The sequence below is a fragment of the Stegastes partitus genome, unplaced genomic scaffold (assembly GCF_000690725.1).
Source record: "Stegastes partitus isolate 25-593 unplaced genomic scaffold, Stegastes_partitus-1.0.2 Scaffold1338, whole genome shotgun sequence".
NCBI lineage: Eukaryota > Metazoa > Chordata > Actinopteri > Pomacentridae > Stegastes > Stegastes partitus.
Genome location: NW_007579069.1, coordinates 99,551 through 126,587, shown reverse-complemented (window position 1 = coordinate 126,587; position 27,037 = coordinate 99,551). Strand labels below are relative to the sequence as shown.

General features: G+C 43.2%; 3 protein-coding genes across 5 annotated transcripts in view; 2 read left to right on the top strand and 1 right to left on the bottom strand.

Annotated features, from left to right (window-relative positions):
• The window catches only part of cep164 (centrosomal protein 164), a 20,419-nt gene extending 16,339 nt beyond the window's left edge, over positions 1-4,080 (top strand). The window contains exons 22-27 of the mRNA XM_008298680.1: positions 601-708; positions 1,123-1,225; positions 2,159-2,548; positions 2,642-2,714; positions 2,803-2,922; positions 3,272-4,080. Coding sequence (XP_008296902.1) covers positions 601-708; positions 1,123-1,225; positions 2,159-2,548; positions 2,642-2,714; positions 2,803-2,922; positions 3,272-3,368 — 891 coding nt within the window. The 3' untranslated portion in view covers positions 3,369-4,080. The remainder of the gene's footprint in view (positions 1-600; positions 709-1,122; positions 1,226-2,158; positions 2,549-2,641; positions 2,715-2,802; positions 2,923-3,271) is intronic.
• A 36-nt stretch (positions 4,081-4,116) lies between these two features.
• On the bottom strand, positions 4,117-19,916 carry sidt2 (SID1 transmembrane family, member 2). The gene is made up of 26 exons (XM_008298682.1): positions 19,121-19,916; positions 18,904-19,025; positions 16,860-17,024; positions 16,706-16,751; positions 16,139-16,240; positions 15,353-15,436; positions 15,052-15,217; positions 14,677-14,770; positions 13,557-13,615; positions 13,274-13,300; positions 12,472-12,510; positions 12,311-12,388; positions 11,646-11,761; positions 10,098-10,171; positions 9,804-9,870; positions 9,642-9,715; positions 9,403-9,526; positions 9,010-9,127; positions 8,546-8,682; positions 8,256-8,364; positions 7,769-7,845; positions 6,538-6,584; positions 6,351-6,456; positions 6,070-6,180; positions 5,869-5,982; positions 4,117-4,947 (listed from the first exon to the last, which is right to left on the bottom strand). Exons 1-26 carry the CDS (start codon positions 19,367-19,369, stop codon positions 4,885-4,887), a joined length of 2,568 nt encoding a protein of 855 aa, XP_008296904.1. The 5' UTR covers positions 19,370-19,916; the 3' UTR covers positions 4,117-4,884.
• A 2,594-nt stretch (positions 19,917-22,510) lies between these two features.
• sik3 (SIK family kinase 3) overlaps positions 22,511-27,037 on the top strand; it is a 36,539-nt gene continuing 32,012 nt past the window's right edge. The window contains exon 1 of one of the 3 annotated variants that reach the window (XM_008298678.1): positions 22,511-22,999. In XM_008298678.1, the coding sequence (XP_008296900.1) occupies positions 22,511-22,999 (489 nt within the window). The remainder of the gene's footprint in view (positions 23,000-27,037) is intronic. The other 2 variants (XM_008298677.1, XM_008298679.1) reach the window with 2 other exon arrangements.

Below are 27,037 nucleotides of genomic sequence, written 5' to 3'. Positions count from 1 at the left end.
ATTTCCTTAATTGTTCATATTACAACCACTTCAAAACCCTGCCATCAACATGCAGAGCATTTTCCAAGTGCCCACAGGTGTTACCAGTTCTGGACTCTACATGTGATGTTTTACTGCTCACACTATTGACTAGTTTCCACACTTCTGTCCCATCTGCTCTGAGTAAACACATCCTGCAGCTCAGTCCAGTTCATCCACGTCTGCTGGTTGCAGCTGACTCACTGATGCCTTCACGGTTGCGATGAGAAATGCAGAATTATTTTCTTTTTTACAAAATCTGATCAGTGTAAACAGTTTGTTGTTCAAAACAAAAAAAAGTGAGAGAGTTATTTAGAATAAATGGATTTTGATGAAATGTCACAATTTTAAGCTTAGATTTGGTTTACTTTGGCAACAGAAGTAGTCAAAGCTCTGTCTGAAAGTTCAAATTTCTTTCCGTTTTCACAGTTTTTGGTCATTTGGGCAGTTTCAGTGAAGACAATGTGCCTTTCAAACCCACTGGCAGGTTTTGCGGTTCACAGGGTTAATAAGGCTGAAGACTGGCGATGCAGGTTTGATTTAAAGTGTTTAACTGCTGGTTTCTGTCTCGCGTTCTGTCAGGAAGCCAGAAATGTGTCGGAGCTGCAGCGGACGGTTCAGAGAGGAAACACTCTCCTGCGCAGGAAAGAGGAGCAGCTTCAGCAGCTGGAGAGCTCCATGGCCGAAGAGGTCAGGAAGAAACACTGGACGGGACTCGTTCTCTGTTATACGCTCAGTTCCTGGTCATACTTCACTTATTGTCCATGTAGAGGGTTAAATGCAATACATGCACCAAATCTATGAACAGCTACAAAAATAACCATGAACATCTCCTTCTGTGGTTTCTTTCTGCCTCTCTCACTGCACTTTGCTGTTGCTCTGAGGATCATTCTTCCTCTAGAAACATCTGCTAGTAATATGAGATTATCTAAGAACTGAGCTGCTGACCTGGATCACTTTGATACTGAAGAGAGAACTATGTGTCCTGGCAGCATGACCTGCTATGAGATGTAGAAAATGCTTTTTGTTTCTTGTCACTGTCTCGAAGCGGTTCTCATGAGAACGTCATTAACGGCAGTCTGACCTGCTGCTTCCTTTGTTCAGGCCCTGTTTGAGGATTTGTCTCGGCTAGCAGGGGAGAGGAAGGTAACCTTTGATGTGACGGAGTCAGACCTGAGCAGCGCCGTGGATCCTCCAGATGTGACAGGTAACACATGCTGCTGCTCCGCCAGGCAAAAAGAGACGCTGACCGAGGTTAAAGTAACTTAAAGTAGATTTAGAAAACAGCCCATTTTGTTTTTAGTCAGTAACTGTGTGTATGTACTCTGATTTCATTCATTCAGATTGTTGGTGTTACATATACCCTAAAATAATAATAATAATAATAACAATAATAATAATAATAATAATACATTTTATTTAAAAGTGCTTTTCTGGACACCCAAGGACACTGCAGAAAAATTAAAAAACAAATAAAATACAGGCATGATAAAAGGATAAAAACAACATACAATAATATCGGGCAAGGGACAATGTGGAGCAGTTACAGACAATATGAAAGTCTGAACAGATGGGTTTTAGGTTTTGATTTGAATAAATAGTAAGTAAATAGGGCTTCTCGACGTGTCAAAGTGTGGAACCTGCCCACCACCACCACCACCACCACCACCACCATCGCCTGGCCTATTTTAAAAGTATCTACATTTAGTCTATGGATCCACGTGTTTTCAACGTTGCTCAAATATGTTGATTAGTCTGACACAGCCTTAATAATGTCAAAAAATATTCATAGAACGGCATAAAATGGCTAAAATGTGTGAACATTTCCTGTACCTCGAACACGTAGGTCATACTGTTGTGGTTTTTGGTAATCATGTGCTCAGGGTTTCACCGTACTTTAACTAATTACCTCTATGAACTCTTTGCCGCAGCCAACGGCCGTCTGTGTTTATCAGTGAGCAAAACTGCAGCAACTCAAACCCACTTGTTTCTAGAGCACGTGAACGCCCCCCGTCCTCGCTCACCTCTCGCCTTATCTCTGTTTAATGTCTCCCTCTGAGCCCCCCGTCTGTAATGTACTCTCTTCTTATCTCCCCTCCATACGTTTCTCTCCTCCTCCTCCTCCTCCCTCTGTCATCAGGAGCTCATCCCACTGTCCCGGCCAAAGTCCAGGAGCTGGCTGAGTCCCTGCAGCAGATCTCAGGCCAGCTCAACTCCGTCCTGGGTGCACTGGGTTCGCTGGCTCAGAGGCAGACCACCACACCTTTTGCAGCGTTCCCTCTACCTCTTTCTCAGCCTCACGCCGCCCCAGCTCCCAGCTCCTCCACCTCCCCACCCGTCATGCCCCAGATGCACAGCCTGGATCCCAGGTCCTTAGTCCCACCTCCCACAGGGAGACTCTCGGAGCCACCCTGGAACTGGGCGCCTCCAGGCAGCTCTGCAGCCTCCCCTCTCTACAGCACCCCCATCAGCAGTGGGCTGAGGGCCCCGGACGACTTCATGAACAGCCGATGGAGTCAGATATTCCCTGGTACGCTAATAAATCAGTTAAACACCAGTACTGGGACTTGCTAAATGCTAAAACCTTCTGTTGTTGGTTCTGAACTGCTGTTGTGTCCTCCAGGTGCGCCTATTGACCCAGTGGTCTCCCACCCCCCGAGGACCACCTCAGCTTACTCCTCATACTCTCCTGTTAGGTACAATACAGCTGTAGTCCTGCTATCTTGGTGGATTCCATACATGCATTTGCTGTTTCTGATGTTCTGGTTTCTGATTGTGTCTAAGTGAACACGGCCGTAGTCTGCGGTCCGTGCACAAGTCCGTAGAGGTGGATGGCCAGAGGCTGCAGGGGCTGATCGACGGCAACAAGAGGTGGCTGGAGATGCGCAAGAAAGACACCAGCATGTATCCTTCCATTGCTCATCTACACACACGAACACGTGCAAATATTAGTGTTGCGTTGAGTCTACATGAAACACTCACAGTTCAGGGTCTCGGTTTTACAGCATCTCATTGGGCCTGATAGGGACTCTGCTAGTTAATGTGCTGACAAATTGGTCAATACAGTATCAATACATAAACATTCTTTCAGTTCCTTTGTTTCTGTTTTCTTTCTCACATTTAATCATGTGTCTACTGCCTGTTGTCCCCTGTGCATCTTGTACTGCTTTACATCTTCGCCCTCTGCTGTCTGAAGCCCACCGTTAGCTGTGAGGACACAGTGCCTGCCGTTGTCCTTAACCCGTCCTTCCAGACCTCTGTTCACTCGCTACCGGGCTCCCTCCTCCAAGAACGGCCTGCTCCAGCTGGGCCTGGACGATAACAACCAGATCAGAGTCTATCATTACTGAGGACGTGATGCACAGTTCAGTCCCGGCGTACCGCGACCGTCAGCGAGGACTTTGGAGCGCTGACGACCGCGACAGTCAGCATTGTGACGTTTACATTCCTTTTTATGACTTTCAGAGCAAAGGTTTTCAGGGATTGCCACGAGGAAGAGATGTCTGCAGAGGATATGGTTGTTCGATATCCACAGGTCACACAGGGGTGAGAGCTGTCATCATTCAGTGGCTGTAAGGTACAGGTGACTTTTAAACAGCCTCCAGGTCACAGATTATAGCTCCGTGCCAGACTGTTTCCTGTGTCAGATGGGAGTCTGTATTTTCCAAGTACGTGTAGGACAATCACAGAGAAGTGTCTTAATTTACATCACTTCTCTTTTGCTAAAACCTTCCTAAACTTCACCAAGTCTGTCCAAAATGTTGGGTTTTATAGCTCCGCGTGTGTCTGGTTTTGTCATTAGCTATTGTGAACTTTTAACAGTTTCTTACGTCTTTATGTTAGCAGAGACAGAAATCGATGTTAGAATCAATGTCAAGGTGAAGCCAAGACACCTGTTTAGTGCTGTTTTTCTGCTCCACACTCCTTCACTCAGTGTTTAGCATTAACGGTGAGCCGCTGACTAGTGTGAACTTTAACACGGAGACAACTCTGTGCACATATTTGTGTAAATAATACTGTATTTTTATATGAAGTATTTTAATAAATCTAATATTTTGTGTATTTTCATGTGCGTAGAACAATGAAAAAAAGACCACGTTTCTGAAAAGACCTTTATTCGGTAACTGCTCGTTGCAATGTTTGACATCAAAAACCTTTTTTTTTTATACAGTACAGTGCAAAAAATACCTTCGCAGTCACACTTGAGGGCAGTCAAGCAGTAAATACAATCATCATCATCAATATTCTCCGATGAGAAGGACAGCTAGGTCGAGGATCTGACCAATCAGAGCACAGTATGTGACTAACATGATTAGGACATTGAAGGCCACTGACAGACTGGACAGGATTCATGTTCTCACAATTATATTTGTAAACAGACACACACCTCTGTACAAACACACACACACACATCCACACACACACACACACAGCATATAAACAGCATACAAACAGGAATTCCAAAATACATTGTTGACTCGTGGGTCAAACGTAACGCAGACAATATAAAATAAGTTAATTTGGACAGTTTTTCTTTTAGCAAGTGTGCACATCGTTATCTTCATCGTCAGCAGTGAGTAAACATCGATTACAACGGTTACATCGATGATGGCAGCGAAAGGACAAAACACTTGAGCGTCACCGATCCAGCTCTGGATTGGCACATGAGTGTCCGTACCGGTGGAGGGAGGGGCTACCGCCATCCCTGACTGGCCGATTGGCTGTGCGAGGCAGACATGCGCTCATGGACAGTCCGAGAAACAGGCTACTGGCTGTGCTTTCTGAAAACATGGAGGAGATGCGGACGAAGAGAAGGGCGATAAGGCGGAAAGGAGGAGCTGACCTCCTCGCAGAAGGTTTGACTGACTAGAAGACGAAGATCTTGTCTCTCTGGACGGTGTCGAGGTCGTCGTCCATGGTGAGGAGGACCTGGGGAGGAACAGACCAGCGGAGGGGTTAGTGCGCTCAGCTTCTGACCTGCAGATTCCCATTTCAACAGTAGACTTAAGTTTTATATTTAAACTGTCACAGATAGTGGCCCTGTCGAGCTTTAACTGCTGTTAACAGCTGGTTTTCACATTAAAGGTTCTCAATATTATTACAGCATTGAGCAGCTGTGAGCAATGTAAAGACGTCGTAGAGTAACGTGTCCTCAGTAGACGATGAAGCCACAGTCCTTCTGTGTGTCTCATCATTTGAGCTTCTTTGTTCGGTTTTCTCAGCCAATCAGGTTGAATGTGAATGTTAGCGTTGTGAGTCCCTCCCATTGAAGCGTTGGTCCTCCCAGTCCAGTGTTCAGCTGGTGTTCAAAGAGTTAAACTACAAAGTTTTAGATTTACTGTTCACCTAATTTATGATCAGCTCAGTGTGAGAGACTCGACTCGACTCGACTCGACTCTGAGGGGTGTCCTTAACCTAAAACCCCACCAGAGATTCTGGGCATCACAACAGTGACTATCATCTTTCTTTGTTAACTCAGGTTTTTTTCACCAGGTTCTGTTTTTTCTCCCCAAAAACGGACTTTGAATGCATCATGTGAGTGTTGTTCCGCACAAAATGAACCGACTGCCTGCTGCCTACTTCAGGCAACAGGAACAGGTTGTTATACTGGAGAGCTATGAGGAATATAAACACTGACTGAGGTAAAATACTGCTGGACTGGAAGACGTTTTGGTAGAAGAAGTGCATTTAGTTTGCTCGTCATGTGTGCAAACGAACGTGAACCCAGGTGCAGCTGTTTGTTGTGTTCTGAGATGCTTCAGTGGTTCTGAATGTCATCTCAGCACCTTCAATTATCTTATGAAGGTGAAGCAAAACAGTTTTCAGTTTAAACAGTTTAAATGTGCGTACCAGGAAGGATCCGAACATGGCGATGGAGGAGAGGAAGTGCCAGATGTCGTGGTCGTCGAAGAACGACAAGAGGATGCAGTCCCTGTTGTGTTCACGAGACTCTGCTGGAGTTTTCTGTGTCAGGAGACAGAAACACGTAGATTCAGTACATAGAAGTACAATAGTCGTAGTAATAATATGTACATATGTACTCCTGTGTACCTGCCAGGTGCTGAGACCCTGGAAGAAGAAGTACAGAGCGAAGCCCCAGATGACAGCCGTGAAGAGAATACACACCAACGGCAGACACTTGATCCTCTCACCACTCCGCAGCTAAACACACACAGAAGACAGTTTACCTAAAATGTGCCAGACATTTCTACAACTAACTGCTGAAAACACACACACACACACACACACACACACACACACACACACACACACACACACNACACACACACACACACACACACACACACACACACACACACACACACACACACCTTCATGATGATGTAAAAGGCAAAGTAGAGCAGCAGGTTGCAGATGGCGATGGCCAGCAGGTAGGAGGCAAAGTCATTGGGCCTCTCGATGAGGCCGTAGGCAGCGCTGCACAGACACACAGGAAGGTAAATACGTCATCTGTCGCCTCTCCATTCTGCAAATCTGTATTAAACGCTGTGTACTTACAGAGACCAGTTGACTATGTTCCCCATGACGAGCAGAACCATCCGATCCTATCAGACACACAGGAACCATCCAGTGATTTACAAGCAGATACTCTGAACGTGTTTAACGTAACAGCTACAGATGAGGTATTAACAACTAAGTTAGAAGCATAAAGGGTCATTTCATCAGCCTCCACCTGACCAACTCAGAATCATCTCAGTGTTTTTGTACAATAACTTTAGTATATTTGATGAAGCCTTGTAAAGTTTGACCTTCACACTATGAATATTTTCTAAATGACAGGTCCGCGTAGTACTTAGAGAGGGTCTACATTTATGCTTTTTAAGTCATGTTATTCTTTTCGTCAGTACAGAAGATTTTGTTCGATAACCAACTTTGAGGATCAGTATCATGATCAGTACCAGAGTTTCAAATGGTAAATGGTCTGCACTTATATCACGCTTTTATCCAAAGCGCTTTACAATGTGTTTCTCATTCACCCATTCACACACACATTCACACACCAACGGTGACAGAGCTGCCACGCAAGGGGCAGTCTTGCCCAAGGACACTTCGACTGTGGAGGGGCCGGGGATCGAACCACCAATCTTGTGATCGGAGGACAACCGCTCTACCACCTGAGCCACAGCCGCACTATGCACATGTATTATCTGTTTGCTGAACTGCATTCTGGGTAAACTTTTACTGATCACATCACAGTGTGGGACAGGTGAGGACACGTTATACAATCAGGATCATCTTCTAACCATGATTTGTGATTTTCACACTTGAATGAAGCTCACAGTTGAGAAACAGACAAACAACATCACCGTTCACATGTTTTATGTACTCGTCTAAGCAATCACACAAGTTGGAAGCACACGCATTTGCTCAAGAGTCGTTCCACAGAAAACAAGAATATCGTGATACTGGTTCTCAAAGTTGGTTACAGAATAAAAATGATATCTTGGTTTTAAATTGTGACACCTGAGGAGCATGTCAAACTGATTCGGTTTGGATCAGATGTGTTTTTCATCCTTTAACTCTCCTGTTGCTGCCTCTTGTACCTACGCTAAAGTTACTGAAAGTTGCTATTCTGAGGGTTGAGGAGGGAATTTTGTTTCAGATTAAAATGGAATGACCTCATAAATAACACAACATATTACCAACATCAAACACCAGGAGGAGATGATGTTACTTTAGACCCTGCAAGCTGTTCATCATGATGATAATGAATTTTGTGGTTACTCACAATGTACATGGGTCCACTGCACTGTCTGACGCAGTCCGTGTAGATGATGTACAACATCCTGCGCAAGGTCCCGGAGTCTGACACAGAAATGTACAGAAGTGACGGAGATGATTACAAACAAAAACACTGAATGCAAATATGTGGCGCTGAAACACCAAAAGGAAACAAAAGGCCCCGCTGATGTCAAATCCATAGCAACACGTCATATCACATACTGAAATTAAAAATATATGTATTTTTAGGACCAAATATTACAAATATTACACATTTAAACGGGGATATTTTCCTCCAGTTTGTAGTGTTTCACCACACAATCCTACCAACAGTTGAAGAGAGCTGCCGTAACACAAAAAGAAATGATCATAATAAATGGCCAAAACAAATATTAGCACTTTGCTGAATACAAAAAAGGAAAAATGTTGAACAGGAAACTACGAGTGCAGTCGATTACAACTAATTTTCTCGTTGTCTCCTGCTGTCTTCTTACCGAGCCTCCATCGACCCATGTAGTAGAGCTGTGTGCTGAGGAACAGCGTGGCCAGAATGTGGATCACTGAGAAAATGATCCAGAAGGCCATGTTTCCTTTCCCAAACACCTGAAAAACAGAAAACGTGTGATCATTAGAAAGTGGTTTTTTTATTCGAAAAGGACACAGCCGAGACGAGCATGAAACCAGAACAATGACAGACAGCAGAGGAAGCCACGTGTCCGGAGCGTTGTTTGAAATGTTCGACCTGAACCAGGCGTGTTTGGTTGTGTTGTTCCTGTGTACGCACCACTCCCAGCACAGAGAAGAAGATGACGGCGGCCAGGCAGGCATAGGCGGTGTAAGCGCTTGCGTTGATGTCTGGGTGTCTCTTCTGATACAGCTTCAGCATACACAGACCAGCAATCATGTACATGAAGGAGGTGTCTGCAAGCGAGGAAAACAACGTTACAACACGTACACACCTCCCCTTCAGTGTCAACAACAACAAGAATAACTACAAAGCTGTTATTGTCTTTATATGTATTGCATATTTCTGGCTTTAACTATTTTTAAATGCGTTAAACAAAGCTGGGAATTAAACGGTAAAGGGCCCACACACACACATAAATATATATAAAACGCCTTTTTAACCTCAGGCTCCAAAGCACTGTTTCTCATTCACACACCTTCTCACCCACCATCTGTGTAACGGGTACATTTCACACTGTATAGTCCAGCTCGGGCCATGTGGAGTGTCAGTAGGGGCCTTACCAAACTGGAAGTTGGTGTAGTTGGGACAGACGTGGTAACAGGCACTGAGCAAGCCCTCCATCATCAGAGCAGTCCCCATGGCATAGAACAGACCAAAGTGCTTTGGGATACCGCATTCCTGGAGGAGAACGAGGGGTGACAGGCAGACAGGGACGTGATCGGCCTGATAACTGACTGATAACGTTTTTAAAAAGTCCAGGCACTGCATGCAACACAGACGAAGACCTTCCTCCTCAGGGCTAACTATGACTTTACTGTAAACAACAATAACAACTTCATGGTTTGAGTCATTAAAAAACATTCTGTCTGGCGATACATTTCTTGAAAACGACATATTTACTGGGTGATGTGAGCTTACTGTCTTGTACTTTTGTGGGTGTGCATGTGGCTTACCAGCGCGTTGAGGTCGTTGCGGAGCAGAGCTCGGTTGTGGACGACGTCTCTCTTGAGGACGATGAGGAGGAAGAGGAGTCCCAGCATCACGTAACCGAGATTACTGAGGATGTTGTTGAATGCACTGCGTGGGACAGGCAGGACAGACGTTCACACACAGCTGGGTCATCTAATACGTCTGCTGTTGCTGTAATGGCACATGCAGCTGACATGCATTAAAACGTGCGCTGACTACGCACCTTAGAGCACCAAGGGGGTGAGCACACAGGAAGTTGTAGTAGCAGATGTCCTGGTTTCCTGTAACGTTGACAACCTGAGGAACAGAGACAAAGACATATTAACGCGTCTTTAAACATAAGTTTAGCGTCATCGTGTTGTTGGAGTGTTTGTGGTCAGCGTACCGTCTGATAGGTGATGACCAGCTGGATGACTGGCAGGGCGTAGAACACAGCGATGGTAGCGATGTTCCTGAAGAGACCACATTCAGACGTTCAGACGACTTCAGCACAGAATTCACAGCCAAGACTTTTTGTATTTCATGTGGACACTGTCGTCGTGCCAAAACGTCATTAACTGTGCTGGCTGATTAACGGTGGATAAACCTGGACTGAAATGCGAATGTTTGTTCCTGAATGTGCAGATAGCCTCAGTCTATGCTGGTTAAGTGTCACTCCTGATCTGACCAGTGTCCTCACCAGAAGTAGATTTGGTATTTCTTGCTGAGGATCCTCTTGTCTTTGCGCGCCAGGTCAGACACACACAGAAATTTCTGGAATAAAAAGACAACATTATTCCTGATAGTCACTATTTAAAAATAGGCATCAAAAGCAGTGGTACCACGACATCCTTACACGTTATTAATGCAATCAATGGTTATAATATCACGTTGGGAAAGCTGCTCCTGTTAGAAAGAACTCTCTGTTAAGCTGCTGTAACTGTCTTTGAGGTTTTTCCTTCTTTTACTTTTCTTCTATACTGTCAATAGAAAATTAAAATTAAAGCAGTTTTTACAAAACATAATAAATCTGTCAGGATTCCTACAGTCAGGCAGCTGTGTGCGTTTTAAACCTGTGCTGTCTGTCGATAGATGAAGAGGCAGAAAGAAGAAATTCCTACGATTAGTTCATGGTTGAAAACGTCCGTGACTGGAGTGACACAGTTAACCTTACAACGAGCCTTGGAGCTGTCTGGTGGTGCGTAAGAAGGGGTCTGTCTGTCTATCCAATGACTGCCAGTCCATGTGTTACAGTAGATTAGTGATATAAACATGATCATGTCTGTGTTTGGAGGCAACAAGAACCAAATTCTTTATAGGCAAGTTTCACAACTGGGCTTCTATCCAACGCTCCCAGGCAGATATTTCAGGCTGACAAGACGGCGGCCATATTTAAATGAACGGAGGGAGAGCTACAGCTGCAACTTCATTTATCATAAAAACATAACAAAACACTAAAACTGCATGTGTAGAATCTTGAATCAATTCTGGTTTAAAAAAAAAAAAACGCTAAAAATATCTGGGGATTTTGCCTCAAAATAAGGTTTAAAAAGCGTTTTCTTCCATATTATACTTGTACTACAACAAGGTGCTCTCATCACTCCAGCAACACGACTGTCTGGATGCTTCCCGGTTCGACTGTTGCAAAGCAGATGATCGGCTTGTCTGGACGGGAGTTTCAGCAGCGAGTCTCTTCCTGACAACGTCTCACCAACCGTTGAATGACTCGTGAGTAAAACTGGACTAAAGCAGTGGTTCAAGTTAAATTGGGTGTAATGTGTTTATGTGTGTAAGTCGTAGTCAGTTACTAAATGTCCACATCCTCCGGGTTACCATGGTGACTGTGCATGCAGCATTCTTCCAGAGTGATAATTCACTGACATTTGTCTTGACCGCCGGCTATTCAGCCCTAAATCGTAGCGCTCATCACTACCACTGTCAGCGCCCCAACACTGAGGGTTATGTTTGTGTTCCTGGTGTCGAAATGTGGAAAACGGCCCACTGTCGTTCTGAGGCTTCTGGAGTTTGTGAGGGAGAAGACAACTTTTCCTACATTTGGGTGACAAAGTGACGTCTGTCGAGTGAAACTTGTGGGACAAGTTTAAAAGAACATTTTCTGAAGAAATTAACGCTCCAGTCCCACTCTAGCTCCAAACATGCGGCACATTCACCTGAGCAGGGATTTTTTTAGGGTAAACATTTGGGGGTTTTGTGACAAAAATGTAACAACAGGAGAGCTGAGGCCTACCTTGGTGCGGACAATGTTTTTGTCTGAGTTGATGTCGTCCAGCGTGTCGTAGTCGTCCTCCTCCACAGAGCTCAAAGACTCCTGCCTGCTTCGTCCAACGCTGTCCAGCGATCGCTCTGTTGGGGGCAGTGACGAGAGGAGAGACACTTTCAGTCGACTGGATGGACGATGTTAGCAGTTAGACGGACGACCAGATTTAGAAGAATTGCAAGAGGATGCAGAGGTGTTCAAACGCGTCACACCTTTTACGACTGATTTGCATATTTTCAAAATAGGAAATTAGGTTGATTGCTGATCTTTGCACCGATAGTATTGTTTTGCTGTTCCTTTAATTATCATCACGTTTAAAATCTGGGCCCTCCCTGGCCTCCCTCTCGCTTCATTGATGTGTCATTAACAGGGTGCTGATTGGTTTGCAGTAAATCTGGGGACTGATTTGGCCAATTGTGCGGCAGTGTGTCACCAATGCGGACGGCTGTGTAGTGAAGGTAATTGAGGATTGGTCGGCGTTTGAAAGGCTCCTGTCCTAATGAACAAAAACACACAGAAAACGAATGAGGCACTGGGAGCCGCGAGCACAGAAACCAGCTGCAGGCCAGGCTGTGAAGACAAACGGCAGAGTAACAGCAGTGTGAGCCTGAGACGATGTCCGTGTTGGTTCATACCCATGTAGCCATAGTTGTTGTCAGTTGATGTGGCGCTGTCAGTGATGGCCTCCGAACTCAGCGTGCTGCAGTTGTCAGCTGGAGAAGAAAAATACTCCTTAGTTAATTCCATCACGACTCAAATAAAGACGGTAATCAAACCAGAACTGTCCCAGACTCACCAAAGGAGCCGTATTCATACGGAGAGGCTGGAGTCTTGCCTGTGGTGATGACAACAACACATGCATTTACAAATTCCAAATGAGTTCATAATAACAAACTTCACATAAAGAAACCAGCACCACTACAACAAATACTTGCTAGTATCTTAGCACTAACAACTACAAGACCACTGCAGGTTAGTCTATAAACACAGAGAGGTGAGGGAGGCATCAACATTAACAGCAACTAACTGACAAACGTGGGATGAAAATGAAGAATTGGGGGCTAAAGATTAGCAGGGATTGTTGCACAGAGCAATGACTACTGCAGTGAAAGTGAACTGTTTCCAAACTGCAAGCGTCTTGCGGTTCAAAATCAAATCATATCAGCAAACACTGCAGTGAGCAGACACAGAGACACACTTAGAGGCAGTCTCAAGCTGCAGAAGCACATCAGCACTGCTCATATTTATCTCAGTTATCATCTCCATGCTTTTGTTGGTCTATCATGTTGTTATTATTGATGGACATACTATGTGCTTATGTGTTTCTTGGGCCAACAAAACTGTCATCAGTGGTGTCTAACCAGCACCTAGGTGAGTGTACATCTGTATCACTCTGAAGCCATAAAGTCTTGTCACTTGTCACTGAAAAGTCCACTCACACCGCAGCCACTCCCATTTCTTTATCTTCCTGTCTTTGAAAGTTGCTTATAATACAAGACAGTTAAAGTGTGCAAGCTAATGCATGCGAAGCACCTGCAGACAAGCAACACAGTGTGAGACAGGGCAGTAATCGCACAAGAGAGTAACTGTATTTATACCATCTCCGTTCTTCCCCAGTAGAGAGGCTGAACCACACATTAGCATGAGGGAGAGAGTGAAAGATACACATTCAGTACACACACAAATGCTAAACTCTACATTAACAGCTTCATGGAAAATGGTTGCTACGCTTAATATTACGTGTAATATAACATTTTGTTGATTGTGGCATTTAATCAACCAAAGCTGTTCATAGATGTGTATTTTCTGAAATGGTGCGGTCGGTGCACCCTCCACAGAGCCCCTAATGGGCTAGTCCATCATCGCTAGTTGCTGGGTTACCTGTCTCAGCAGGCGACATGTCAGCAGGATTCTGAAACACCTCTCTCTTTTTATTCATTCTGCAGAAATAAGAGAGGAGAAGATGCAAATGAAAGTCATTTGTATTCTGTAGAGTGTCGTTCTTGCAGTGCAGTCGTATGAATCTACATTTTTTGATTAAAGATGAATCCTGCTGCGTTGAAGTGGGACCGACACTGTACAGGATATACATTTGAACACCGTGATCTCCAGTGCTGGGAGACAGTGTTTTAACCAGATCCTCCACACAGACAGAAAGTATTGGGTCAGTCTGTGTCAGTTCAGGCAGAACTCAGAGAATATACATTCTCATCTGCATGTGTTCATTGGGCTGAATTTTTAGAATTTAATATCAGATATACAGCTGGAGCTCTCAATCACAGTTTGAGTTCGTGTTATGCAGCACCTGGCTCCATTTCTTGCTTGTGAAGCTGGAAGGCTATCGAGTTGTGAGGAGACTTGAGGACAGGATGAAGTAAAATTTATCATATCTTAACAGCATTTATTTTACACCTCTAGGTTTATAACAGTCACAAAATACAATTAAAATGGACTTTAATCACACGGGACCTTAAGGGTTCAATATCCAAATGATTGAATGGCTCCAGCAGAGGCCCAGTATCAGTCATTTTCTTGCGTTCTAATTTTGTCAAAAGTCCTTCAAAATTGAAAAAAGTTTCAAACGAGGGCAGTATTGGGGCCCAACAAAGTCCTTGTAAGAGTATATATGTGGATGGATGTATGTCTGCTACTCTGACAGGCCAAAATGGTGACGTGGAGTCATATTTCTGGAGATACTGAAAAAAGCGTCAAAATACAAAATGTCTGTAAACATATGAAATTCTTAAAATTCGGCTAAAGATATTTTAAGAACTTAATTCTGGGTCCCAAATAGCAAATAAGGAGCAAAATTTAAAACGGTGCAGCATCTGAAATGACGGGGACTGACCCTACTGTCTGCGCTGGGGGTGTAGACATATTTTTTTAATCACTTCTAACAAATGATCTTCCAAATAAATAAATGCAAATATCTCAGCGATAAGACAAGGCTGCATGTACGTAGTGGGTTTAACGAAACTCCAGTCCTGGCTAATATTCTTACCTCCTGTTTTCCACACAGGCAACCAGCAAGGTGAGCAGGTAGAAAGAGAGGAAGATGCCCAGACAGAACAGCATGCCCATCACGTACACTTCCGCTGTGGAGAAACATGTATTTACTATAAGTCTGTTCACTCTCTAATACGGCACGACTGCACTGCATGATGCAACAACACAGCAACATCACCTGCAGGTTACAGCTGAAGTAGACACATACGGTACGTTTCTATCCCGTCAATGGCTAATTCAGTTGACAAACAGTAAAAACATTTTAAGCAGCATTTCTATCCGTCTGCTTCAGCCCAAGCTTTATGTATACAATAACTACAAATGGATTCATCTCAGTCTGAACGCTCGTCTTTGTACATATGTGACTTACAGTTGATGGCAGGAGAAACCACCACATCGAGGACTTTGGTACGGTTTCCAGCATCAATCAGCTCATCGGGTCGCAGAGGATAGAAACGCAGCGGACCGCCGCACGCCTCGTCCTCCGTTTTTACCACGACCACCACGTAGAAACTGTTGCTTGGAAAATCTTTTCTCTGGATGACAGGGAGAGACACGAGGAGATATGACTCCGCGTGGTAACGGCTCTGTAGTCAACACTATACCAGGATCTGTCACAACAGTTTCTAATGCATTCAGCACCACGTATGTGGCTATGTGTGAGAAAATACCTGCACAGTGATGGCACCTTTTTTCGTCATAGTCTGGTACATCCCAATAAAGGCCACATTGGTGTCAAGGTCGTAGACAGGGCACTGAAGAGAAAGGAAGACAGAAAGAAAAATGAAATGGAAACAAGAACTTAATTCAATTTTATATATATAAATACATAAATATATAGCATCAAATCAAAACAGGCGTCATCTCAGGGCTTGTTACATGTCAAGGCCATTTCATGTTTTGGGTCAGCAGCAGTTACCCCCCTACCCCCCTCCACACCATCCACCACTTTCCGCTTCGCTCCCTCGACACGGTGTGCTCCCTCATACAATTTTTTTTCTAGAAAAACCCCTGCAGTCCTTTCAACATTATAGAGAGAAACTCCTTAATTTTCCATGGAGCAAGCACTTGGCCACAGTGGGGGAGAAAACTCCTTTTAACAGGAGGAAAGACTCAGGGTGACCATTGGCCTGAACCAGTTGATGTGAGAGGACAGCTGATGGAGAACAGATTAAAGGCTATAGAAAAAAAGGACACAGTGATGTATTTAAAAAAAATTAATAAATAAAAAAAAAGTAAAAAAAAGTAAAACGAGTCAACTGACTCTTCCCAGAACAAAACTGAATTGACAATGTCTGACTTCAAGGAATCTGTTGCAGTGTCCTCTATGACGCCCCCATGTGGCCCAAAAATGCTACTGCATGCTGACCACAATGCTGGGGCAAAGGGCCACTTAAGGACAACAGCAGTGTGGTTTGAGGGGACAGGGAGTTAAGGGGAGTTAAGCAGAACTGTACCAGGATGTCCTGGATGGACATGACGGAGCAGGGGAAGTTCATGTCCGAGTTGACCTTGACGATCACAGTATCCACCCCGTCTGGAAAGACATACTTGAAATACTGAGAGAAAGGACAAGAGAGGGAAAAGAAAGATGGTCAGAATGCACATCGTAGTTGGTCAACCTCAGGACTGTGTTGCTGTTGCTGACAACACAATAAACTGTGATTTTACAGATTCACACATCATCAAACACATTGATGTTTCCTTTCTTGGCTGACAACCACGACTGACTTGTTGAATTACAAGGCTTATTAAAGGGGGATTTCAGAGGACATTAAGAAAACAGAAGTGTATTTGCATCTGCAGAAAAGCAGAACATACCAGGGAGAAAAAAAACAAAGACAATCTTGCTGCACGCTGAAATTTTGTGTAAAACCAGAAATTCCCTCCACTCATATCATCCTGTTTTCTGTGTGCTTTCCTCAGCTTCTCTCATGTTTCTTGTCATCTGACTCTCCACATCCTTGTTGTAAAGTAGCACATGGTGTCACAAGCACATAAAGGCTTGGCATCAGGCTGATTACCTGAGGTTGTGACGGCGATGCAGTGAAGGTGAACTTCTTGTCTGTCCTGTAACCAGGATAAACATGTCAGGCATACCAGCAAGTGACTTGTTTGTTGACATAAAGAACCAGTCAGATGGCAAATGTTTGTGGTTTAATATCAGATGCTACTCACTGCAGCGTGAAACTCTCGACACGGCTGACTCTGAGCTGGTAGTTGGTACCCTGGGTGGCCAGGGTTGACACGTCAACAAAAAAGTACTGCGTCTCGGAGGCGGCCCGGGTTGGAGGTTGGCACAGTGTCCGGCCCACATGGTTGTAAGGGTACTTCCTCTGGTAGCTGGAGAGAAAGACACGCAGAGATACAGAGGACGATCGAGTGAGAAAACAAGAGGTTCGCATTCAGGAGATTTGAACTTTGTTATGACGTAAACACTAGTTTCTATTTATTAGAAGTAAATTACATTTAAGTATATATTGAGCGCTCTTTTTTATCTTAAAGCATAGATAGATAGATAGATAGATAGATAGATAGATGGATAGATGGATAGATGGATAGATAGATAGATAGATAGATGGATAGATGGATAGATGGATAGATAGATAGATAGATAGATGGATAGATAGAACTTTATTGATCCCTTTGTATATCCTGTAGATGCTCTGAATTAGGTAAGAGGTGACTATGTGAAAAACAAAACAAACAGTTTCACTTCGTACAATAGAGGGACAGTATGTTGCCAGGGATTTTTGTCTGGCGATTTATGAAGATAACTCATCTTCAGTCCTATCCTACTCAAGCTGAATGCACACAGTACAGCTCAAATAGAAGTATATTCTCTCAGAGACAGCATGTGACAGAAGCTACAAAAGACAGAAGTAGCCTTAGTATGGAAATTTTAACAAAGTAATAACAGGAAAATGGGTTCCCAAGATCTGTAGATCTACAAACCTCAGAGGGGGAAGTGAAAGTCCAAGGTTCATTAGTGATTTGCTAATACATGCCTGGCCACATGACTGCATAAGCAATGCTACTGAGAGGCGATTCTGGTGTTGCATAATTACGGAGACAATCTCATCGTGAGGGAGACACAGATCACATTACATATGGGGCTACCGGCCTCCTAACGTGTTATTAAATCCTACATGATTAAGTCCGGTAACAAAAGCTGTGTGTCCTCTGACAGCCATGGTACAATCCAGACAATATTAAAGGCAGTGGATTTTGTAGTTTTCCCACTACAAACTGAATCAACAAACCTTACTACTGCTGAATAGAAATACAGTTCTTTCTAACTAAACCTCATCATTCTGACTAACTAAGCATGTCTCACCACCACAACCATAAAAATCGGTAACAAGCACAGCCAGCTTTTACACAGTTTCATCGCATGACCTGAAGTCATAACTGTTCACTATCTACTGAAAAACAGTCTGACACTCCCTAATAGGAACCTTGGATTACTTCTCTATGTACATACCGTGTACATAAAGAAGCTATAACGACATCCATTATGGTGTAATAAAAATAACTCAGCTAGACATACAGGCTAATTAATGTGGTCAATTTAGGCATTTAAAAAAAAAAAACATCAAGCCATAAATCTGTATCTGCAGATAATGTGTTCCCCTTTCGTTCTGTTTTGTTCTGTGAAATAGTGCAGGTCATCACAAGCTACATCACAAGCTTGAAGTCACGCCTTCGAAGGTGTCATTGCTGGTCAATTCGACTCAGGAGAACATCAATCATCTGTGTTTGTTTGGCATCTTCACTATGCTACTGACAAAGCAACGTGTTCCTGGTTGAGCTAGCAGCAGCTGTGAAACATACTTTACATACAGCATATGCCCTATTTAACTACACACACTATACTGTGAAGGCAACAGAGCATTTTGGTGCTATTCCAGTCCTGCAATACAACTTTTAGAATATTATCCACAAAGATCTATGAGGATTGAGGTCAACAGGCAGTTAATAAAGAGAAGGCCATTGAGTATTGTGCTGATCACTTCCGGTAACATATAACAAAACATTGTTGGATTGCTTATAAAGTGTTCTCGGAGTGGTTTTGTGGGAATAGGGGAAAGCTGAATTAGCGACAAGGTACAAGGCTGGGTTCAAAAGAGTCAGGGACAAAACATGGGTTTCCTTGATTTAAAAAAAAGGAACAAGAACGATGCTTTCAGTTTAGATCTGATGGAAAGGTGGGTGTACTCACAGGCCTCGGAGAATAAGAGGGACTTGAAAAGACAGCACGGCTTGTTTCTGTCGCACCACAAACAGCATCGTACTCTCCAGATTCTGAGACGACACATCCACGGTCACCCGCACTCCCTCCGTCTGGAAGTTTAAAAAGGAATACAAGAACAAAAGGAAACATCAACATTTCAAGTAAACAAAACAAAAAACAAAAACAAATCTACCGGCAAATGTACCTTATTCCTGGAGACCGTGTGATTGAAAGCATAGATGGTCTGGTTTCCACTGGTCACCGTGTCGTTATAGGTGACATCAAACTCTGCGTCTTTCTGCACCACATTCTTGGTCTCCCCCACCGCTTCGCTGCCGCAAGCTAACTGGGTCACACATAACCAGAACAGAACCGCCAGTGCAGTCGGGGTCAGACGTGGAGCGAGTCCGGAGCTGTTTTTATGTCGAGATTTCCAGCAACTCCTGAACACCATCTTGTCCGACACCGTCTTCCTCGATTGGAAAATGATACCTTCGGGAAACACTAACAAAAACTCCACCCCATTCAATATCAACAGACACACGTTAGCACTCCGGCTAGCTTAACGGTGCCAATTCCACCAGCAGTCACGGCAGCGGCTAACGGACAAGCTAAAGAGACAACGAGGCGTTTATATTCGCTACAGACTTCTTTTTTTATCTCGTGGACATCGGTAACAGAGTCGACGCTGTTAGCTATGCACGCAATAGCACAAGTTTCGAGAATCAAAACGATACTCAGCTCGTCTGTGTCAGGCAGGCGGCTGGCTATCTGTGCTAGCATTAGCACCGCTGGTCAGGACGCTGGTGAAGCAGCTCCATGTTTTCAAACTGGGTTCCAACGTCGCGGACGATGGCGAAAACAAAGACGGCACGAGGTGTTTTTTCGATCCTCTCCGGTATGGACGGTTGTCAGCGTCCGTTTTAGCGGCGCCACTGCATTGTGCAAGTGTTTCTCGTCCGGAGGGTGACGAGCTGCACCGTGTTTACAATCTGAAAAATCTGTGCCACTAGCGCCCCCTCCACGTTCACACAGTAAACAAACCGACGTGCGACGCGATGACGACACAGCATGGCTTCCAGGAGACTTCAATGTTCAGTTCATCAGAATCAGAAAGCTTTTTTTTGCTAAGTGAGCTCGCACACACAAGGAATTTGGTGAATGAAGCTGTGGTGCACAACAGTAAATATTTAAATCTAGATGTAAGAAATTCTAAATAAAATGTATGTAAAAGAAAAGTATAAAAGTACTACGTAAATAAAAAAAGTACTGTGAAAAGAGACATAAATTTGCCTAAACCAAGTAATAAATTAGGAAACCCTTTAAACTGCAATATTGCACATGAAATTGAAGCATTACACATGTAATGGTAATGCACAGAGGTAGTGCAACAGGAGTCTTTAGTGATTTACTGACTGTTCATGAGGGATATGGCCTGAGGGAAGAAGCTGCTCCAGTGCCGGGATGTTCTGGTGCTTAGAGACCTGAAGGCCAGAGGGTAGCATGTCAAAGAGGTGATGACCGGGGTAGAAGGGATCCATGTGTATTTTTCCTGCCTTTTTCCTCACTCTGGAGGAGTACAGGTCCTGGAGGGAGGGCAGGGGGGCACTGATGATCTTCTCAGCCGTCTCGACTGTCCATTGCAAGCTCCATATGTCTGACTTGGTAGCAGAACCGAACTAGACAGTCAAAGAAATATTAAATGTGATGTTGTGCCTTCTGGTTTGTGGTACTGAAGACTATATTTCTTACACAATTTTGTCTAAGTGCATTTCATATGGGCTTGGTGTTACAATAGACAACTATAATAAGGCTACAATACACAAATAATTCCATCTAGTGTGTGGAATCGTTTCATCACAGCTGCTCATACAACATAGAAAAGGTCAAGTTCTGTCACTGGAATTTATGGGTTACTTTTCATTTGATATTTCTCATATTGCAACTGAATATTTAGTGAGAAAACAAGTTTATTTATGTATCTTTTTTTTTTAATATCTTTTCTTATTATTTATTTATCTCTATTTTTAAATAAGATATACAATGTGTATTTATATGTCTTATCATACACATAGGTCTCTAAAGGGATTTACAGGCAAACGTTAAAAGAATTAAAAATGTGTAAAAGATAACACACTAATTATAGCAGAGTAAAATTACATGAATTCAATTCAATGAATAAAAGCAGTTGAATAAAGTGCACACAAATTTTATAGAATAATTAAACTCACTAAAACTGTGAAGAAATATTCAAGAAGAGAAAAATGAAGATATCTAACAGATAAAGTATGCAATAAAAAGGGGGGTGGGTGGGGTGGATGATTTCAAATTAAGTTTAACAAAAGTACTGGCAGTTTTAACGAGAAAATAAAACAAATTCAATAAAAGCAGTGCAAAGAAGCAAAGAACAACTGTCTTAATCTCTATCTATCACACAGGTAGATGGATCAAGCAGTGAGCAGCATAATGGCTAAATACCTTTTCACCCTGTCTCATCTGAACTCTAGTCAGAGGTAAAAAAAATATTTACGCACTGGTTTAGGAGGTGACAGTTCTGTATAACAAGGTAGTAATGTGGTACAAGCATGGCATGCTTTGGTTATGTGGTAATCCAGTGTGATGCAGGAACTCCTCTCTACCATGAAGTGGTGCTGTCTACAACCCGGTGAGAGAGCAACGGACTGGAACAGGTTAAATTAAACTGCAACATTATATGTAATCATTCCTTTTATTTTCCTTGAGTTATTTCCATATTAAAATAGCATTATCTGTATCTGTAAATTCAACTAATACATATCTGAGTGTTTAGTGTAACCCATTTAATATATGCATATATTTAAATATATCTTGTTTTAACACCTATTTCCATTCTGTGCTTGAATAACTGGTGTCTAAGCATGTACCACTTCTTTCTCCAGGTCACATTCATCAACAAATATCAAGCTATTGTCAATATTGTTATTATTGCTATTATTTCAGTGTCTATACTGTGTGTGGTGGTGGGGACATAGGGGTAATAGTTCTCAGTTTTTCATCCCTGGCTTAATAATTATATATGTATGACTACAAATCTCTCTTTGTGAGAATGTGGGATTTAATTACCATGGAAACACAGCTAATGTCATTGCTTTTAATGGCAAAATGTTCATTAAGAGACCTTTCCAGAGACCCTTTAGCCCCTTGAGAAGGTCAGGGCAATTTCTCAGCACACGAGTGACATTTATCTGTGCAGTGAATCGGCAGTAGAAACAGGTTAAAGGTTCTGAAAACACAGCATTTGCGCATAGCTGGTAATTTATTTGATGAAAATATAAAAGCTTTGAATCATAATAGAGAGCATTGGCTGTGATTTGTCTGAAGCCCTTAGTGGCACTGCAGAGGGGATCCGCTAGAAACTGTGAGCATCCTTTTGTGTAGATGTCAGCTGTTTATTTTCCAATACTATAGTCAGTGTCATTACTGGCGCTTCGTTCAGTTCGATGATGTGAACGTGTCACTGTGATGGGAAAGCGGCGTACACCTTTAAAGCCTCATCTCTGATCATACATAGCGCAGCAGTTTGCAAGGAATCACTGAATCATGGGAACCAGTGATAATGCGCACTTCTTTGTCACCAAGGCAACCACAATACGTTTCTGTGGATGAAGTCATTTGTTACGCCGATCGTTGCCATGGTTACAACCTAGAGAGGGCGCTGCGGAGGAGCGTTCCACGTAAAATGACGCAGGGCGGGGGCGTGCCCGCGATGCGCGCTGCGCAAGGCTGCTTGTTGTTCCCGCAGAGAGGCGAGAAGATGGCGGCCGTGTCAAGCGGAGGTGCTGCTGGGTCCGCTGCGGCCGGGATTACGCACTCTCCCCGACCGACCCACGCAGGCATGGGCTCCCAAAACCGAGCCCAGCCACCCTCCGGGATCAGCCACTCCGGTCGTGCCAGCACGGCCACCGGGTGCATCACAAATCCCGGCCACACTTCGGCCACCAGGCCCCCCCCAGCCCGAGTGGGCCACTACGAAATCGAGCGGACCATCGGCAAGGGAAATTTCGCGGTTGTTAAACTAGCCACACACATCATTACTAAAGCGAAGGTAAGACGGCTTATGTCCGAGCGTTACAGGCGAACAACGACAAGTTGTCATTGTTGTATTTTCAGCCTTTTCAGCCTTGTACTCAGGATGACGCTGGGGCCTTCGGGCTCCGGAGACACAGCGGCCAGCCCGCTTTGGTGACACCGCTGCTCGGTGTAGGGGGGTTCCGTTCGACACGGGACATCACCTTTAGCTTCTGGATACGATATATATCCCACAAGATACACGTAGTCCCACATTAAATCGGTCGTGGTATTTTTACGTGAAGCTAGAAAGGCCCGAGGTTAATGTGTGGCAAAGCGCAGAGGACGGAGAGAAGGGTATTGACGAAGATGAAAAAGAGGAGACAGAACGATAGTGTAGTTGCTAGCTTAGCTTACTAGCTAATTAGCTGTTTGGTAAGACTCATATATCGTTGAGACTGATACCAAGGCACAAGGCTGAAAAGTTTGGGAGGCCCTTCGGAATAACTTAAAGTTAACAGCGAACTTCCAAAGTTGATAAGTGTGTGTTGTTCAAGTATTGAAAGCCGTCTTTGAAATTCATCGTAAAAGTAGCACCGAAAACTGCTCGAACTTGGCTAAAGGTTGTTGCGTTTTCATGTAGCCAGCTAGACAGAGGATAACGCAAACTACTCATCATCAACTATTTTGCGTCGGTATATTTCCTACGCCTTTCGAAAGTAACTTACCCAGTTTGTCAAAGCTGTACTTCAGTGCCAGTGTTCGTGGTACTCATATATATACCCGTTTCTAGATGGATGACATGTCAGTGAATACTCCCAGACAACAAAACACTGACATGGCAAAATTAGTGGTTTCAAAACTGCCACCGCACACTTGAGTGTACGTTGATGCTTTTGCGTTGAGTGGGCGCCAGTTAGCATTATACTGGATGATTGGCACAGTGACAAGCACGTACTGTTATCAACGAATGATATCCGTGTACAACAATTATAATGAGTGGATGCCATACATTGAGTTTGGCCTCAAGTCAGTCCTGTTGTTCATAGATGAGTCTGTTATCATTTGTGGCAAACAGAATTTTTGCATCTTGTAGGAAATTTTCCGTGTTGCAAGGCTTTATTTGCCTGTGAGCAAACTGTTGTCAGTACATCATCAGATGCGCTGCTAGTGTAAGCCCAGAAAGATCCAAACAAACAAAAACAACAATCAGAAAGCCTAAGCCTAAGAGGCAGCCATAAGATTTCTGCTTTGATTTTTTTTTTATTTCCAGTTTGTTGCAGAACTTTCACTCAGTATTGTGACATTAGCATCCTTTATTTGATGATGATATACCCATTGTGAGCAGTATCCACATCCCTTATGATGGCTGTCCAGGTGAATGCTCAGAACAAATAGGGGTAATTGGTGCCTCCTTACCGGCAAATCCTTCCGTGTAATTGTCTTTTAACCCTGATGAAGAGCCTTTAATTCAGATGGCATAAATAAAGGTGTGTTGAGGCTGCTGAGTGCGGAGCTTTACTTCCATGCCCTTGTTGACACACAGACAGGCAGACACAGGTCATTTGAATGCTTTGCGCCACATAGCTGAGAGAACCTTCCATTTAGTTTTCATGAGGCCAAAATAAACTTGGGTCAGTGAGCTGTGGAGTGGTTTTCAGCGCTGGAGAAGATGCTGGTTGAATGACTTCAACTGTGTTGTGACTACGAGTATAATTTTAAAAAAATTGTAGGTAATGGAGATGTGTTCTCAACCTCTTACGAAAACAATACAAAGACAGCCGCGATATAATAATGAGCAATTGATGAGCAGGTGTTGCAAAGGGCTACTCTCTGTGTGTGGGGTTGTTTTTCCTTGTCTGGATGTGTGTGGCCGTGTGTCTGTCTGAGACGGACAGAAGACAAAATGACACGGACTGACAGAATGAAAGAGACGCCTTGTTTGTCGTCTGCTGATGGTGGTCACAGACAGACCAAGTCAGCTCATGGTCTTCATCAACAAGCACCGGAGTTTCAGCGTCCCCAGTTGCTCATGAATATCAGAAGAATAGGAGTGTGCTTTTACATGCCTGTGGACATCATGAATATGGATATGATGATCAGTCATCAGATGAAATGTGCTCTGGAGCCTTGTTTTATGGCCTAGGTTTTATAACGATCCGATGAGAAATGCTGACTAGTCAAAAATAGCCTAACAACTCTCTCCGTTGTTCGATGGAGCTGGATGATATCCTGCAGTGCAGTCACACAGAAGAGGACCTGGATATTTATACTTGGTAGCTTAGAAAGCCAGAAGGGGATGGTCCCTTTCTATGCCCCATTTCCCCTCTGTTGTTTTGTAAAACCTAAAAGATTCCACAGGCACTCAGTTTACAGTCGGTTTCTCCGACACACGCCGCCGTTTCAACCATGTCTTTTGCTAATTCTGGGCAGATGGGGGGCTGTTGGTATATGTGCTTACTAACACAGAGGCGGTCACACAACACAAGCCATCAGTGGCAGATAACTAGTGTGCTGCACCTGGATGTTGTAATAGTGAAAGCTCATCTCATCCAGACAAAGATCACTTAGTGAAGTGGAAGTCAAAACAAGACTTTTGTTACTCTCACCCAGACGTCGTGGGAGAGGCAGTTGTGCCACACTTTGCTGCTGTCTTCATAAATGTTGGTTTCAGTCTCCAGATGATCTACAAACACTATCACTGGTCATGAGCCTTCAGCAAGGGTTTTCGGTTTTATATTCACTCCAAATGAAACCACTTGTTTATGGGGAAACTCCAACGCTTATCACTGTATGAATTTGGGAACTCAGTGAACGGTGACCGTTTTCATCATAGTTTTTGTTGTTTTGGATTATTTTCAATTACTGCTGCAGTAATAAGAGTTGATTTGTGCATACTATAGCATCAGTAAATGATAAAATATAAAGAAGCGGCCAATGATTACCTCAGTATCAGTGTATTTATTTTATCATTTATTCAGTGCATTGTTTATAAAATGTCCTAAAATATAGAGAAATGCAATCAGATTTTTTTTTTCTTCCAAAGTTCAATGTGACATCTAAACATTACCTTCTCTGTCGGACCAGAGCAAATATATTTTATTTTGTAGTGATAAAACCAAGATTAAAAAAGAACTTCTTGCATCTGTGAAGGTAGAAGTTTAACATTTTTACTAGATAAATTACAAAAATCTATTGTTTTAAAACTATTTAGATTGAAAAAAAGTTACCATTTGATGTAACCTAGTCAAAGCTTGTATTGTTTATCTTCCCCAGTCATAAGATCCCAATAAAATGTAATATTCAACTGTCATTCAGTGCTTGCTCAGATTTGATGAAATGTGTTTAAAATGTGATGCACAATTGTTAAAAAACACTTTTCACATAAATCACACAGGCAGCTGTGATGATTAAAGATTTTTTTTTCCTGTTAAATGAGGATATGGAAAGTAATAGCCATGCTGCAGTTTGCTGCGTATTAATTAGGACTGTAGTCGCCTTTAATCTACATGATATTTCACATCCTGACCACTTAACAGGTGGCACATTTGCACATCCTTTTGCATATCCTTTTTACAGCCACTGTCAGCGATTGTATGGAGTAGATTTATTTATTTTTTTCATCTTTGATCATTCCAGGTCTGACATTTTTAGAAGTTGCTTCTTGTTATCATACATGTAGAATAAAGCATCTTTGGTCAAGTCTCAAGGTGAACGGTCAGAGGGCTAAAATGCACTGATAGCGATGATGGACAGCTGATAAAACCAGAGTGCTGCAGATTTGTTTTTGCAACAAATACTCGTATAGTTCATTTTATTGGCATGAGAGTGACAGTTTTTTATCCACTCCTGATTGATCATTTATTTGTTTAAATTAAGGTTAATTGCAGATCACAGTTTATAGCTAGAAGTGTACTCGGGTGTTTTTTGTGTAATTTTGCTGACTGACGGACAAATAGCAGGAAAAACAGAAGAAACAACAAAAACACTCTAATCTTTGTCTGTATTAAACAGTAAGGAGCATGATGCTGGTTCTGTCAGTCATGTAACTGCATGACTTGTGATAGCTGTGTCC

Excerpts from the sequence above, each read along its gene's own strand:
- sidt2 (XM_008298682.1), bottom strand. The coding sequence starts at position 19,369 with ATGGTGTTCAGGAGTTGCTGGAAATCTCGACATAAAAACAGCTCCGGA. Across the intron at positions 10,172-11,645 it reads AAAACATTGTCCGCACCAAG|AAATTTCTGTGTGTGTCTGA; the intron begins GTAGGCCTCAGC and ends TTTTTATTCCAG. Across the intron at positions 8,365-8,545 it reads TCTTCTCTGTGCTGGGAGTG|GTGTTTGGGAAAGGAAACAT; the intron begins GTGCGTACACAG and ends TCTGTTTTTCAG.